Source organism: Choristoneura fumiferana, chromosome 2, assembly GCF_025370935.1.
Source record: "Choristoneura fumiferana chromosome 2, NRCan_CFum_1, whole genome shotgun sequence".
NCBI lineage: Eukaryota > Metazoa > Arthropoda > Insecta > Lepidoptera > Tortricidae > Choristoneura > Choristoneura fumiferana.
The window spans coordinates 19,561,896-19,577,786 of record NC_133473.1 but is presented as its reverse complement, the minus strand read 5'-3'; the positions used below and the strand labels follow the sequence as shown (position 1 = coordinate 19,577,786).

The window sequence follows — 15,891 nt, the reverse complement described above, 5'->3', positions numbered from 1 at the left end:
TTGGGAATTACAGGCGTGATGTTTGTGTGTGTATGTATTTCGGGTCATAGTTATCAATACAATATTTTATTCTACGAGTATAATGAAAAACCCAGATACTCGTAAATGCGTGTGGAACACGCGTGGAGAGAATTGAAATGTCAGTTAACATGGCTATAATATGTCTGCTAGTCGCTACGGACAGAGCGCAAGGATTTTATTCATGATTTCGCTTGAAACAACAGTAATAATTTTAAAATGGCAAAGAAAACGTACCTTCTCACTAACTCAATCAACATTAAGTTATTCACAGTACATTAAGTATAATTTCCGTCGGTCATATTTTTGCGAAGCGGGTTTTTATCGTTCATAAAAATATTCATTGCACTACGTAAGTTCGTATATTGTGAATTGGTTTTATCAGAATGCTAAATATGCTGTTCCTGGCAAAATATGCGATTATATGTTTGATAGTCACTGAAAGCGTTGGTCTATTCTTTTATGAATTGAACTTTGAATATTATAAACTCGTAATGTTTCATTATTTACTTTTAAAAAAATACGGTCCGGGTAAACGTTAGGCGAATGATGAATACTCACCAATTCAGTCTGTTGGGACTACCTCAAGTTTCGTTACCGTTCAATCATAATACACAAAAATGTTGTAGGAAATGACAGCAACAATTCCTCATTTGTTATTTGAAATACTTATTGCGATGGCTTATTGGCGAATGCCATTGTCAGGAATTTTCAACGTGATTTTGGTGTTTCTGAGAAAACTGGAAATTAAAGCGAATTCTAAGTGTCTATTTGAAGAAAGTCGATGTTCGCACCTCAAGTTTTACTTGTTACAAAGTTGCGAATCTTAACAGACACTTTTAAAAGTTTTGTACCTATCCAATATTCTTCTCATAACTTATCCTGAGTTAAAACTGATTACATTATTAAAATCATATTTGAATCACTTTGCTTCCTTTAAAAGTACAATTAGTTTAAGATTTCCTTAAGCAAAATCTAAAGGCAAAATCGTTTCTCCCAGGCTACATTTTTCAGATATATATTTAATAACAATATACCAAATAGAATTGCACTCTGTGAACGCACGGGTCCCCAATCGGCAGAGAATGGTTCACATAAAATTCTATTCGCAATTTCGTATTTTCACTTTTCGCTGTGACACGTAGGGCGTAGAGAAATGTGTTCGCTATGAAAATTTAAGAATGTCTCCGAGATCCCGACGGATATGACCGGGGTACGTGACGAATGCTGCTCTTGTGTCAAAGATTTCAGCTTTGCGGAAGAGTCAGGAGTCTATGAATAGAACAGATTGAGACCCTTTTGCATTTTGTGCTAGATTTTAAGAACTTGTGAGGTTGAATATACTAAGGTAACGAAGTATTAACTTTTTATTTATTTCCATGGCCATGCAGTATTGAGAAAATCAGAAAAGTATACATAACAAAAGGTTGAAGTAAAACAAACTATAAAATGGCTGAAATATGAGATTTTTTAACCCCACACACACACACAAACATCACGCCTGTATTCCCAAATGGGGTAGGCAGAGCATACAAAACGTTACCGCTTTTTTAACCCCCATGGCTCCTAAAACTAAATCGACACAAAAAAACGGATAATTAATGAACTTACCCATAAAAATTACTACAATCGATTAAAAAATCTGATCTGCCACGAAAAACAGGCGGTCTTGCGCCGGATAGACAAAGTAGCTACTAGAGTTTAACTTTCAAAAACTAAACAAGAAAATACTTTAAAAAATTGGCTAGAGAGATCGGCTTTATCATCGATACCAGAATTAGCTGGAAGAATATTTAGGTACTTTTTTTTACAGCACCAATTATAAATAAATTAAATACCGTAAGGCCCTTGGGATTAACTCGGTCCTGTTTTTATTATTGCATTGAGAATATGGCTCTTTGCTATATTTTCAATTTAATTGATCGATCACGTTTTATTTTACATATTATTTTTCGTTTTATGTGGTTTTCATGTGGGCCAAAGTAACTCTCCAATGGTTCAAAATACCCCGTAACGGTACTGCTTTTTATTTCTTATCTTAAACAATCAAAAGATAATGTTAAGATGACAATAATATACTTCATTACTGGTTGCTTTTTTTTAATTATGATGAAAATATTCCCAGTTCTCAATAAATTCACTTCCAGTCCGCCCAAGAGTAAGTTGCTTTCGATATATCGTACTCGTATTTTTTTGGTCGTATTTTACTTTAGTGCTTATTTTTCGATGATTACCCGTAAAGCCTTATTTAGCGAAAGCTGATATTTATGATGCCGAATAAAAAGGGTTTATCGTTTGCGCGGTAATATTGATTTAGATCTTTATGAAGTTATCATGTTATGGCTTGACGTCTTGAAACATTTTTTATCGCGCGATAAAAGGGGGGGTAGTATACTTGTCTTGTCTTCAGCCTTCGGCGCCTTTATAACGTTTGACCTCGATAGAGGGAAGATTTCTATCTCAAATTATCAAATTATTTTATCTTTGCTTCTTAAATGACATAGAAATTGAACTTGGTTTCTTACCATCACCTATTTTGAATCATTATAATTTGACCAACTATATGGTCACGTGACTGACTAATACAATACAGCCTAGTAAAATGAATTAAAATTTACTACAGCATGATTGTAATTTTTGATCCTGCTTTTATGTAATTTGCGAAAACCTTCTTTTAGTAATATTCTTCAACAAATCGCATACCTAAAAAACATGTCTGTGGGAAAACTGTGGCTGCGTTACTGGTTTACATGCAAAAAGAACCATCTTAAGCAAAGGAAGGTGCTTGCGATATATTTTAAACAGTAACTCATGTAGGTATGATGATACATTGTTATATCAAAATCTAGCATACTGTCCAAGAACGGTGACATATACTGTACCTCGGCTCTCAAGATGACATGTTAATTGCAATCAATAGACGTTGTGCGAGTGAACGTTGTCCTTTCAAATTATTACTGTAACCTGTTTTCAAGTCAAACTCGCTGACTAGGTGCCACAATGAACGACAACTCGCCACTTGCGACCGGTCTAATCTTTAATATTACATACAGTAAAAATATTTTTCGCTAAATCATCAAGAACGTCGAGATTCTGCTTTATGAAAATTTTGTCTGCAACCCCTTTTTCACCACAAACATCTTAGTGGCTTAAGCGTAAATATAAATTGCCTTCAAAGCATTTTCAACCCACAGATACTATTATAGCGTGAACATTCTAAAACCCAAGAGGCAAACTAGACTTCCAGCGGCGTTATGTATGGGGCCTATTACGGACCTAATCTTGAAGCCTTTCTTATATAAATTATCACCACCGAGCTATTTCCCAAGAAATTTCACTGATATTTCGCACGTAAACAGCGGGTGCAATTTAATAAGACCTGCTTTAATTTAGTGTGATAATGTTTTAGTGGCAATTATTTGTACGAGTCACAAAGCATGTTAGTGTTTAACGCGGTGTAGTAGTTATTCTTGACACTGAATAAAGATATTTTAATTTTGACTTTGAATTGTGAAACAAAAGCAAGGAATCTTCAGGTGTAATTAAGGGGATTGTATACTTGCTTTCTTTTTAAACTGTGTATATAAAAGTATAAACGAAGTTAAGCTTATAGCTTTTAAAAATACTGCATTGTCAAAATAATGTGGTAAACTTAGATAGGTAGGTACTTACCGTAAGTTTAATTGAATAGTGTACCTAATGAATATTTGTACAAATAGGTATACCTAAGTTATTACAAAAATTATTCGTATATTTTTCCAAATAAGTACTTACTTAGAAAAATATACGAACATCTTGTATACGAATACTGACACTTGGTTAACTATTTAATCGTATGGCATACATTTTTGATTAATTGCTCACGGCCAGTATTAACAGTCGCAATGTTTTAACTTTACCAAAACATTGGTATACGTTCGATTTTTAAAAAGTAATTGACAGGAAAGAGTAAAAATAGGGGTTTAAAAAAATTTAAAACCCGTTTTTTATAACTCGATTAGTGCCTAAGATTTGTCCATACTTTTGAAATTCGCGTCGAGTGAAAGAAAATATACCTTTACCAGGCGTTTTAGATACTCGTTTACCTATCTGCTACAAAACACCTGGAATACTTTTGCGCATACGTTTTGCTTACTTTGTGCGAATTTGCAGCGACACTAGCAGTGAAACATTGTTCTTATAATATTTGATACTTGACTTGATGACCGGATAGTTAAGTAGTTAGAGAACCTGACCACTCGAACGATCTCCAGTCAGATATTTTATATGAAAAAAAAAAAAAATTATTGTTTTTAAATCTTGGGCGTTTAATATACATTAAAGTACGTATACGTGTCTGTACGTGTCTGTCTGTGTAGCATTTTTATTTGTTACCTGGTATCCATAACAACATAAAACCTTATTTTACTTCCACATGTCTTGGTCAATTTGTGTTAATTAACCCGTGATATTTATTCATCTTTTTATCTGAAAGCAAACTTTGGTAAATAAGTAAAATCTTGCACCTGACCATGACCTTTTAAGTAAATAATTGTGATTTCCTACGGATCGTGATGTTACAAAGAAAGGACAAAGTTACTTCGAATATGTAAGTGAAAAATTTTGCTGAAAAGTCTTCAACGATATTGCTACTGCAGATGCCCGTGTTTTATCAGGAAATGCTGCATCTGCACCAAAAACCCACATGTTGCAGTCGAAAATTTACAGTTTTTTGGTGAAATTTTGTCAGTCGAAAAAATTTTGTTCGTAAAAAATAATAATTGTTTCTTACGTTCGCCCACTGATTTGTACAATATGTATTTTAAGTAGAAAAGTTTTCATTTATGGATCGTGATAGGTGTCGGGAACGAAAAGATAGTTATTCTTCAAAGGCGTATACTCATACACTTAGTACATATACAATAGTACAGTATTGTAATAGCAATAAAGGCACTGAATTAATTTTATACAACAGAGCAAATCTAACGAGTCGTAGCTTGAGTGTTCCGAGAGCAATAGACAATTTTCTCTCCATAGAGTTGCCATGCAATATGCGACTTGGATTCGTGGCGTTTTCGCCACACATCTATTAAAAATGAGTTGAACTTAGACTTGCGGTCCTTTAATAGATATTCCCTCAATTTTTGTTCAAACTTAAAATATTATCCCACTGGAAGGCATTATCAGGATATCAAGTATCTTATGTCTCAATGCAGATCTTAGTCTATCTGTACGCCAAGTTTCATGTAATCTGTTCAGCTGTTATTGTGTGATTGAGTAACAAACCTTCACAAACTTTCACATAATATAATATTAGTAGGATAGGACAGTAGGATTTACCTTTTACATTATGATATTTTTCTTCCTCTCCAACAGAGTAGGTACCTAATTAAAAGTTTTACGCAGTAGCCAGTATTAAATTCAAATTTTTAAAAGTTTGTCAACAACCAGAGCTGGAATATTAAGATGTGATGCCGATATCGGCCGGTATTACCATCTGAACAAATTTGTCAATTAATATTCATGAAATTCAAATGGGATCCGGAAAGAGGACGAGCTTTTTAAAGGATTCTAGGGACCTTGGATGGGATCCGCCAATTTAAGAATTGAGTTTACCCTGTAAACATTACGTGGTAAACATAGCTATTTGCACAACTGTAATTGAAATTGGGATAGGTTTCCTCGAAGGATGTAAGAAGTTGCAACCTGTTTTTTTTAGGGTTCCGGAGCCAAAATGGCAAAAACGGAACCCTTATAGTTTCATCAAGTCCGGCTGTCTGTCTGTCTGTCTGTCCGTCCGTCCGTATGTCACAGGCATTTTACTCTACTTTAAAACTACAAGATGTATAACAATGAAATTTGGAGTGCAGGTGTCTAGTCAAAGCCGCTATTTAGTTTTGTAGTTAAATTACAAAAATAAATATTTTTAGGGGGGCACTCTATCCACGTAACATAAATTGATTTTTTTTTTAACTCGCATCAACGTGTGGCACATAGTTCGACAGCTCTTTTGAAAAGATACTACTTAGTAAGGTTTCTCAAAACCTTTTTTGATTTAGTGAAGATTTACGGAAATAATAGCTCCCAAAGTAGCAAAATTGTGTCCCCCCCTCTATCTTGTAAACCGTTTGTCCAAAAAATATGAAAAAATTATGGAAAGGTAACGCTTAATAAATACTTTCAACGAAAATTGGTTTAAACATGATCGGATATACCGTTTTTGAGTAATTGCCGAAAAACTGCGCTTCTCAACAAAAGGACGTAAGTTCCGTGAAGATACGCTCTTTTTCTGGTAATAGATATAGATAACACATAATATTACTTGTTTTTTTTTCGTAATGGCTACGGAACCCTATCTTGGGCGTGTCCGACACGCTCTTGGCCGGTTTTTATAGTCTCTGTTTGTTTTATTCTAACAGACGGAGACGGTATCACAGTTATTCGTCAAATAAAATTAATCAATGGATGGTGAAACAGCCCCTAAGTCTCTATTTATGTTTTTTTTTATTAGACTGGATGGCAAACGAGCAAGTGGGTCTCCTGATGGTAAGAGATCACCACCGCCCATAAACATCTGCAACACCAGGAGTATTGCAGATGCGTTGGCAACCTAGAGGCCTATAAGATGGGATACCTCAAGTGCCAGTAATTTTACCGGCTGTCTTACTCTCCACGCCGAAACACAACAGTACAAGCACTGCTGCTTCTCGGCAAGATTAGCGAGCAAGATGGTGATAGCAATCTGAGCGGACCTTGCACAAGGTCCTACCACCTGCTGATGATATTTCTGTTTATTTCATGTTTTTTAACTGAGTCTTAAAAATGACAAGTTTTTATCTCGATTACGCAGAATTATCGGAATAAAAGGTATTTGTATGCGTATTTTATCTTTTACACGTTACATATTCCGTCTAGACGTTCTAGCCTTATTTTGCATGCCACATATTTTGGTATTTATAATAATTTGGAAGGATATATTTTTTACATAAAACTGACCCGCGATTGATCTCTATCTAACGTGATGAAAAGTGCAGATGAGGCCAAAAGGTGTATCTAACTGGTTCAGTAACAGCCTGTTCTATTTACTCTAGCCTTGAAGACATTTTCTCGAAATTGATAAAGGGGTTAAACTATTTTGTCGCGTGAAGTACTTAGAAGTAACGCAGAAATTTTGTGCCAAAATAAACAGATTACATTTGTCACAATTTAAATCAAAATATTTACAAAACATAAAATAGTTGTGGCATTGGCCTATTTTATTCACTCTAGCCTTAAATACCCAACATTTTCTCCGAATTGATATAGAAGTTAAAAACTATTTTGTTGGATGAAACACCTAATAACGCACAAATTTATTTAATTTGTCGCAAAATAAATCAAAATATTTATAAAACATAAAATAGTTGTGGCATTTTTTCTTCTTTTACGACTTCTTTAGCCAACCCGAGCCGCGAAAACTGTTTGCCTTCTTTTCTGCGGTAAAAAATTTAGTGACGTTATTTGGGGATGCTCCCCTAGGAAATATCGGAGCTACGTGACAAATGAGATATCTGGGATCCACAAAAATATACCGCATTTGATGTATTGGTCGCCGCGTATCGGATTCTATTATTCTAAGAAGTCCGAGCGAAAGATATAAAACGAAGTTGATATTTTTGAATGCACTATTGTACCTTAGATAGTACTTGACTAACTTTTTCACATGGCATTCATTGCGTGAACCACAAGGTCTGGCAGTAGAATAGAATTTCCGAACTTTTACTAACTCGGCTCGACTCCGACTCAGCTGGGCAGCGTTCGGGAAGCTTCGCAGTGTCTTTTCGTCCAAATTACCGCAGTGTTTGAAGTCAAAAGTCTTTGACCAGTGTGTGTTGCCAGTGATGACATACGGATCTGAGACGTAAGCGCTTACGATGGGCCTCATGAGGAAGCTCAAAATCACTCAGAGGGCTATGGAGAGGTCTATGCTCGGGGTTTCTCTGCGGGAAATTATGATATCCGCAGTAGAACTAAGGTTACCGGTTACATAGCCCGAAAAATTGCGAAACTGAAGTAGCAGTGGGCGCCTGGGCGGGGCACATTGCTCGCAAGACTGATGGCCGATGGGGTCAGAAGGTTGTCGAATGGCGTCCGCGTACCGGGAGACGAGCTGTCGGTAGGCCTCCAACAAGATGGAGCGACGACCTGGTTAAGATCGCGGGATTGCGTTGGATGCGGAAAGCACAATACTAGTCTGAGTGGAGAGCCTTGGGGGAGGCCTATGTCCAGCAGTGGACGTCTTTTGGCTGACATGATGATGATCCGTGAATCTGCTTTCTGATGGGTTGGTTGAGGGCCATGTGGGGCAGTTGGTATCATATGTACTTAGGGATGGGTTATACTTGCTAAATCGCGTACCAGGGCTTAAAAGTACGTCCGACTTCTCATACCAGGTGCAGAAAACAGGTATCAAAATACTTTCAAACTATTTTCTGTCCAACGCAATAAGTCGAATACTTGCTTCCTTGCAAGTTTAAATTAAACCCTGTTGTTATACAGATAAGATTCAAAATATTCCAATCAAGACGTAAAATACTTTGAAAGTATTACACAATCCAAATTTGGTAGCACAATCTGAACCTTATTATGTGTAAGAACATAAGATATCATTTTGCATTTTGGAACTTTGACATAGTAGTAACTTACTTTGAAGGGACAGTATACTTTAATGGAAAAATACTTTCAAGTCTTGTTAGTAAGGTCGGTACCTGGTATACTTGCAAGGAAATAGCAAGGAAATACCTGGTATCAAACCCTGGTAACGTAAATACGCACCATCTCTATATGTACTTGACGCGTATAGCCAAGAAATGTGCGTTAAAGGCCATCTGGCGCAGTCAAAGAAGTCGCGCCTTAGTTTTTTTTTTCAAAACGGTTCATATAGTACCTACCTACATATGAAATGAAGTGATCATACTCCGTCCTTTCTGAGTTCCTGCAAAAAATATTATAGGTAAATTAAAAACTTCCTTTTTTACAGTCAAATAAGAATTTAAAGCATTTCGATAAGTGAGCAGCTGTAAATGCACTACAGACTCCATTTTCAGGTGAATGCAGCAACCTGAATTACCTAGACTGGCTTTAAATTAAGTTAACGCTGCCGTTCTAGCGACTGGATGTATTTGAGTTTGGCGAGAATCCATTTCCTGAAACGTTTTAATTTAATATTCTTTCCATTTCATAGTTAGGTTTCGTACCTCGAAAGGACAAATGGGAGCTTTGAAGGATCACTTCGATGTTCTGGTGTCTTTGTATGCTTTCAAGATACTATGTTACAAGTGAAATTAATATAAACATATTTATTTCAGTCTACAATCAATTGGAGTTGTAAAAAAAAACTATGCACACACGATCAAAATTTTCTAATTATAAACCGAAGAATCAAACCCTATATAGAGGAACTTTCCGTTCTATTGACAGAGAGCTATGACATTTAACAAGAACAAGAGCGGTATACCATGAGTGCAGGGAAAAGACCAAAAGCCTCATCAGCAAAAACTAATTTTATGCTAGCTTTTAAATGTTTACGGAACCCTCAGCGCGCGAGTCCTACTGACAGTTGACCTTGTTTTTCTAAATCACGTGTTAAACTCAGGCCGTGATAAACAACACCTAGGGCAAATTTAAAATTTAGCAGTTGACACGAGTCTCCAAGTTCTAACATTGTTTTCTCAGAACAAAGTAAATTTAGGCGAAGTTCGAACTTTGGCAAAATCAGTTTCAGTTTAACAAACAGGCAAAAGCTAAAGTTTCTGCTTGATGTACTTTTTTGTAAAACACATGAACTCAATTGTCGGAAGTTTTGTCAGCTTTTACTTGCTGTCTTATCGAATTATTACGTAAGTGTTGAGTTTCGTGACCTTTGTCCGTAAAGATAAGCAATTTTCTAGGTTAAATCAGTTTGAAGTTAAATTCTTATTTGCTGCCAGCAAGATAATGTCACTGTTTGTCGTCGTATTGTTTCGCGTTGTTTTTTTCATTTTTAAACATAATTACCAAATAAGCTTTTATTCTATCACTACACATGGTATGTGTACTGAAAAGTATTTTAATCCAAAAACAAAATTATTGAGCATTTAGAAATTGATTTTTAAAATTTTGACTAGATTTTCATACAACAAAAACAAATTCTGAAAAATCGAAAAATAAGGGGTCATGCATAATTAAAAGTTAGAACTTTTTTACAGCTGCACAGTCTTCAACATAAGGATAATATAATAATTTTAATTGAAATAAACATTGAAATATATAATTAAAATTTGCTTCACGTAAGCACCATCTAGACCCCCCCCAGCCCCCATGTCATAAAAATAAGCAAAGCAAACACCACCCACCCCCTTCGGTGCTAACGTAATACAAAGAAAGCCCTAAAATAAAGGGTCAAAATTGCTCTACGTGTTTACTTTATCAGAAATCAATAAAATGGCGTCGGAGCGAGCGAAGCTTTAAAAATTATACCTTTTTCAGGCTAAATTCTAAGTAAGGACATCATTCAGACAATATTTTCACAAGAGACAGCATCCCCGTCTAAAAGTCTAAATCTGATTTACTGAAACTGTTTAAGTATTTAGATTAAGAGTTTGCAATGCATGTTATTAGTTATAATGACTTTCTAAATATGACTGATGTTACCAAATTAATAATAAAATATCAAAAGTATCTCATGAAGTTATTTCTCAAGCAGGCAAAGCCGCGGGCTTAAGCTTGTCAAATAATTTTACTCAAAGTTAATGTTATTTCATTTTGTATTTGATATGCATCCATTATCCCTATCGCTTCACGTGCCAAAGCGAACACTTACCGTATCGTATTCAAATATGAACTAAATTGGGGCCCAAATTTGGACCCAAATTATACGTCTTAATATGTTGTTTAATTAATATCAACATACACGAATGCCTGTGGATAGTGGAATATAATAATCAACAAGAAACTCTATATATAATCCGGTTAAAATCTCGAAAAAAATATCTTACGTGATGACTGATGAGGCTAAAAGCAAATTTAGGCTTTTAATAAAGAGTTCAAATACTTTTTGAACAATGTTTTCTGATTTTTTTACTCGAAATTTGACACCAGCTCTTTGGCGCTTAAGTTTCTTTTTCTAAGTCGTCTAAGTGACATAGAACTGCTGCCTCCTCACACACCAGCGGGGCTGCTCCGAAATTCGAAAATCGAAGTTCGTGTCGTTCCGTCTTTCTGGCGCCTTATACTATTTAATATGAGTGAGAGAGACGGTACGATACGAACTTCGATTTTAGAATTTCGGAGTAGGCTCTCAGGTCCCTTAGTAGCCTTTTACGACACCGACGGGAAAAAAATGTTTATGTTTATGTATTATTGAAAAATTGAAGATTTTTGATCGGCTGTATCTTCGTTAATTATTGGGGCTAAAAATCTGGTTTACCAATTGCATAACGCCTAGTTTAAGAAGTTAAAGGGAACAACTGAAATAGTCTCCCCCCCCTCAAGTTAGCACAGGATTCTCGAGGTCAAAAAATTAGGATTGTCTATGTAATGTACCCCCAAATAACCCGTAAAAAATTCTTTAACTTTAAAATATTCTACGGTATAATGTCTTGTTATTTTTAGAAATTCAGATATCGGATTTTTGGATCGGCTTTGAAGTATCACTGTATTTATTTGTACTCGTAGGTTCGAGGATTTACGTTAACAATGTCAGTCGCTGAAAAGTTTGACAGCAACGAGTCTAAAGCCGGATAATCCGGCAGCACATGTACAGTCGAGATTTAACATTTTCGCATAATATGGACGGAAGCGATGTGCGAGAAGATTTGACCCAGAATCTCGATGGAATTTGACTTTATTGTATGGTTTTTTTATGGTTATTGAGTGGGTAAAATAAAATGTTATTCGTCACAAAAATGAGATTGTATTAAACTGTTGAGGATTGCTTTTTTATGAGTCATTTAAAGTTGGATAATATTACTCTGAAATTGGTGCAAGTGGCTGTAGAACTTTGAGAGAGAGAGAGAAGAAAGGTAAAATTTAAAATGACTATCATCATCATCATGTCAGCCGAAAGACTCTTGCCCACACAATTGCCCATTCTTGGCCACACAATGGTGTAGGTACGCATACTAAATACATTAAAAATAATAAAATAAATAGAAATAGAAACGTTTATTCGCTAATTCGAAAATACATATTATAAGTAAGTACACAAAATAAAACAACCATAAAATAAATATTAACGACAGTATTAACATTACGCTATGCAAATAAAGTGCAAAGAACTAGTATTCAGTTGCTGCAACCTCATGCTTGGACAAAAATAGTAGTACCTATCGGATTAAAAAATTAAAGATCGGGTGGAATTTGCAATCTAAGAAAAAAAGAAAAATTTCCAATGAAGGCTAAGTCGCGATTGCCGTAGGGGAGTTTATGCAAATGTTTGGTTTGGCTCAATTCACTGCAACCCGAACGCCGGAGCCACAGATATAGATTACACAAGATTACGCAAATGCATCTACTTCGCGTGTCTGAACCCCGACCAAACGTCGGGGTTGGCCCCATACAAAGACTGACCGCTAACTGACTAATCATGACTAGTGACTGACTCGAGCCCCAAGGCGAGGGCGGGTGGCGCATTTGAATCGATTTTGCGCGGACATCGGGGAATCCACATCGCTAATTCGCTCTTGAGACGTCACAGTAGATATAAAAAAGTGACACGGTTGGTTTTCATACAGATTGAGGTGTTTGCGTTATCTAGTGTAATCTATATCTGTGGTCGGAGCTCTTTGCATAGTTTAATGAGCTTGATATGCTAAATGTTTTATTTTAAAAGAGTTTATTGACCTGCAGTAAACAATTAAAGTTGAAGGCAAAATCCTCGTCAATATTTAAATGGCTAGTTTGGATTTATATCATGATTAGCTTTTGTCCGCGGCTTTGCCCGCGTGGAATTCGGTTATCGCGCGCTGTTCCCTCGGGTACTGTGCATTTTGCCGAGATAAAAAGTAGCCTATGTTACCGTCGTTCCGTTTAGACGTGAAAGACGGACAATCATAAAAACACACACACACTTTCGCACTTATAATATTAAGTATGGATAGTGAACAGTCACCAGACAGTGATCAGGTTTCAAACAGAAGAGTGACGTACCGTGAACTGCTTCAACTTTGCCCTCTGGCCCCAACATTGCCTGATTCAATTTAGAGACGATAACTAGCACCCTTCTAGGTTTTTAAACTTTTATCTCCCCGTAATAATAATTCCCGTGTAGATAAAAGTTTAAAACCTATAAGAGTGCTAAGTTATCTACTCTAAATCGAATCAGGCAATGTTGGGGCCAGAGGGCAAAGTTGAAGCAGTTTACGGTATCTACTAATTCTATGATTTTTATAAATTCTAAAAAAATCTTCATCTGTTTGTCTGTTACTCTTTCATGCTAAAATGACTTGACAGATTTGAATGTTACCTAGTTAAATGGCCGAAATTTAAGGTTTACACGGTATTACAGGATCGAAGTATGCGCGAGTAAGTGACTCTTATCAGATTTGGCCGTGTTTTTTTACCCCCGATGCAAAAAAAGGCTGTTATAAGTTTGACCGCTATCTGTGTTTGTGTGTCTATATGTCTGTCTGTGGCACCGTAGCTCTTAAACGGGTGAACCGATGTGAATGCGGTTTTAATTTGAAAGCAGGTTTTCTAGCGATGGGTCTTAGACATGTTTTATCAAAATCGGTTCAGCCGCTTTTGGGATATCGGACTTTGAAGTGACAATGTCGGGAGTTTTCCAGATTTTTGTTGGTTAGATTATTATTTAATTCCATTAACTTTGACAGATGGTTCAGTAGAAACTAGGCCAGACGGTAATTCACTGTTGGTCAAATCAAAGAAACATAGTTAATGATTTATTAAATTCACCCACTCGCAAGTTCTGTCGGTTATATTTAAAATGCTATATAACTCAATAAGTTATTTCAAACATGCTTCAAGCGCAGCTTTATTAAGCTTTACGCGTAAAAACAACCAACATTTTTCTTTATCAAAGACCTCGATTATTTGCGCTAAGTTTTTTTACTTCATATACAAAGACTTTTCTTTATTAAATTCGCTGTGCAACTAAACTGATTCATTTTTATTTACCTTTGAATATTACATATTTACAATCTTTCTCTTTGATAGATTTAATACTGTAAGCAATGTAAAGCTCTATGCGAACATCATAAAGGTACTTAATTAAATAATTTTGTTGATTATAATACGTTGTCTTAGTTTCAACTGATTTTAAAAGAACTAAAAAGAAAATAATTAATTACACCTAACTAAAGTGCTTTGATATAAGTAATTTTCTGAAATTGTTGAACAAATTTTGACAGTTATAATGAAAATTATACACAAAAACATATATGGAAACAAACTAGGAACCAAGAAGATTGGTTTTTTGGAATCTTTTTGTATTTTTTATTTCAATTCCAAATTTTTACTTTTACGGTCATCCCGTAAAGCCGAAATTGAAAATACAAACTGAAATATAGATGCACAGAAAAAACAGAAAAATAAGACCATCACTGGGAATCGAACCCAGGTCCTCGGTAATCCGTACCGCGTGCTATACCGCTACACCACTGATGGTCAACGGTACCGACACGAATTTCCCTATGCACCTCATATCTCAGCTTGTGTTTCTTACTTAGTCACTTAAGCAGCGACGCTAGCGACATCTATGCCGTAAGCCCTCAAACTTTTTCGGCATTCCTTTGGAACTAACCGCTCACCCGGACAAGAGATATCGTTTCTAAGCAATCAAATTAAGATTGGTTTTTTGGAATCTTTTTGTATTTTTTATCCGTAAAAGTAAAAATTTGGAATTGAAATAAAATAAATATCCATGCCATCAAACTTTCGGCCATTTTGCAACTTTCAATGACTTACTCCAGAGCATGAGAAGACCAAAATGAAGATCATACTTTTTCACTTTCAGTCTGAAACAATCTCCATGTACCGTGTCCAAAGTACGTGGAGATTGTAACACGAGTTTTTGTTAATTTGTACCAGCCGTTACCCGTGACTCCGTCCACGTTGAATGAGGATTAAAACAGACTTACACAGTTTCGCATAAATTTATAATATTAGTGAGATTTTTAACCTTATTTAGGTTCATATTGTGCGTTAATTTATTCGCAAATGAATTTTATACCTTATTCAATTCGAAGAATTGTCACTGGAAAGATGAAATATCTGAGGCAGATATGTAAACATTTTGTAAAATTACGTTTGATTTTTAAAACAGCAGTTTTGTATAAAACTCTTAGCTAAAGTAAGAATCACCACGAGAATACAAGTTGAAGTGGTAGTAGGCGGGTCACATCGCTCAAAGAATAGATTACCTTTAGCGGAGAAAAGTCCTCGAGTGGTCCACAAACCGGAAAACGAAGCATCGGCAGACCTCCCACCAGATGTTCTTACGACATCATGATAGTTGCGGGCAACCGGTGGATGCAAGAGGCGAGCTGATTTATTCATCTTTATCTAAAAGCAGGAAAAAATACCAAAATTTTTGCACTCTTGGATTCTTATATCAAATGTGGTGCACTGGATGGCGTTCAACAATATTATGAATATGAGATCCTCACACTGCATTGCGACGACTCAGTTATTTGCTTACACCTGGCCGCGTCAAGATAACCATAGGCCAAGATATAAGCGAAAGGTATTAAAATATTAGGTCCTCTCATATGAAATTGGCCACTTCGGTTCAAAATACCTGGCGCTCGTTTATACATCGTTTTTGTAGCATTAGAAAGAAGGTAAGCGATCTTGGCGTGTCTTTTTATTGAAAAACACTTTTGTAAAATCAGTTACAGCAAATACGTAACAATTAGC

The 15,891-nt window shown here is 35.8% G+C and overlaps 1 protein-coding gene across 1 annotated transcript in view; it reads right to left on the bottom strand.

Moving 5' to 3' along the window:
• The window catches only part of LOC141445574 (uncharacterized), a 70,642-nt gene extending 55,064 nt beyond the window's left edge, over window positions 1–15,578 (bottom strand). Inside the window, exon 1 of the mRNA XM_074111411.1 lies at window positions 15,396–15,578. Coding sequence (XP_073967512.1) covers window positions 15,396–15,531 — 136 coding nt within the window. The 5' untranslated portion in view covers window positions 15,532–15,578. The remainder of the gene's footprint in view (window positions 1–15,395) is intronic.
• Between the last annotated feature and the right edge of the window lie 313 nt (window positions 15,579–15,891).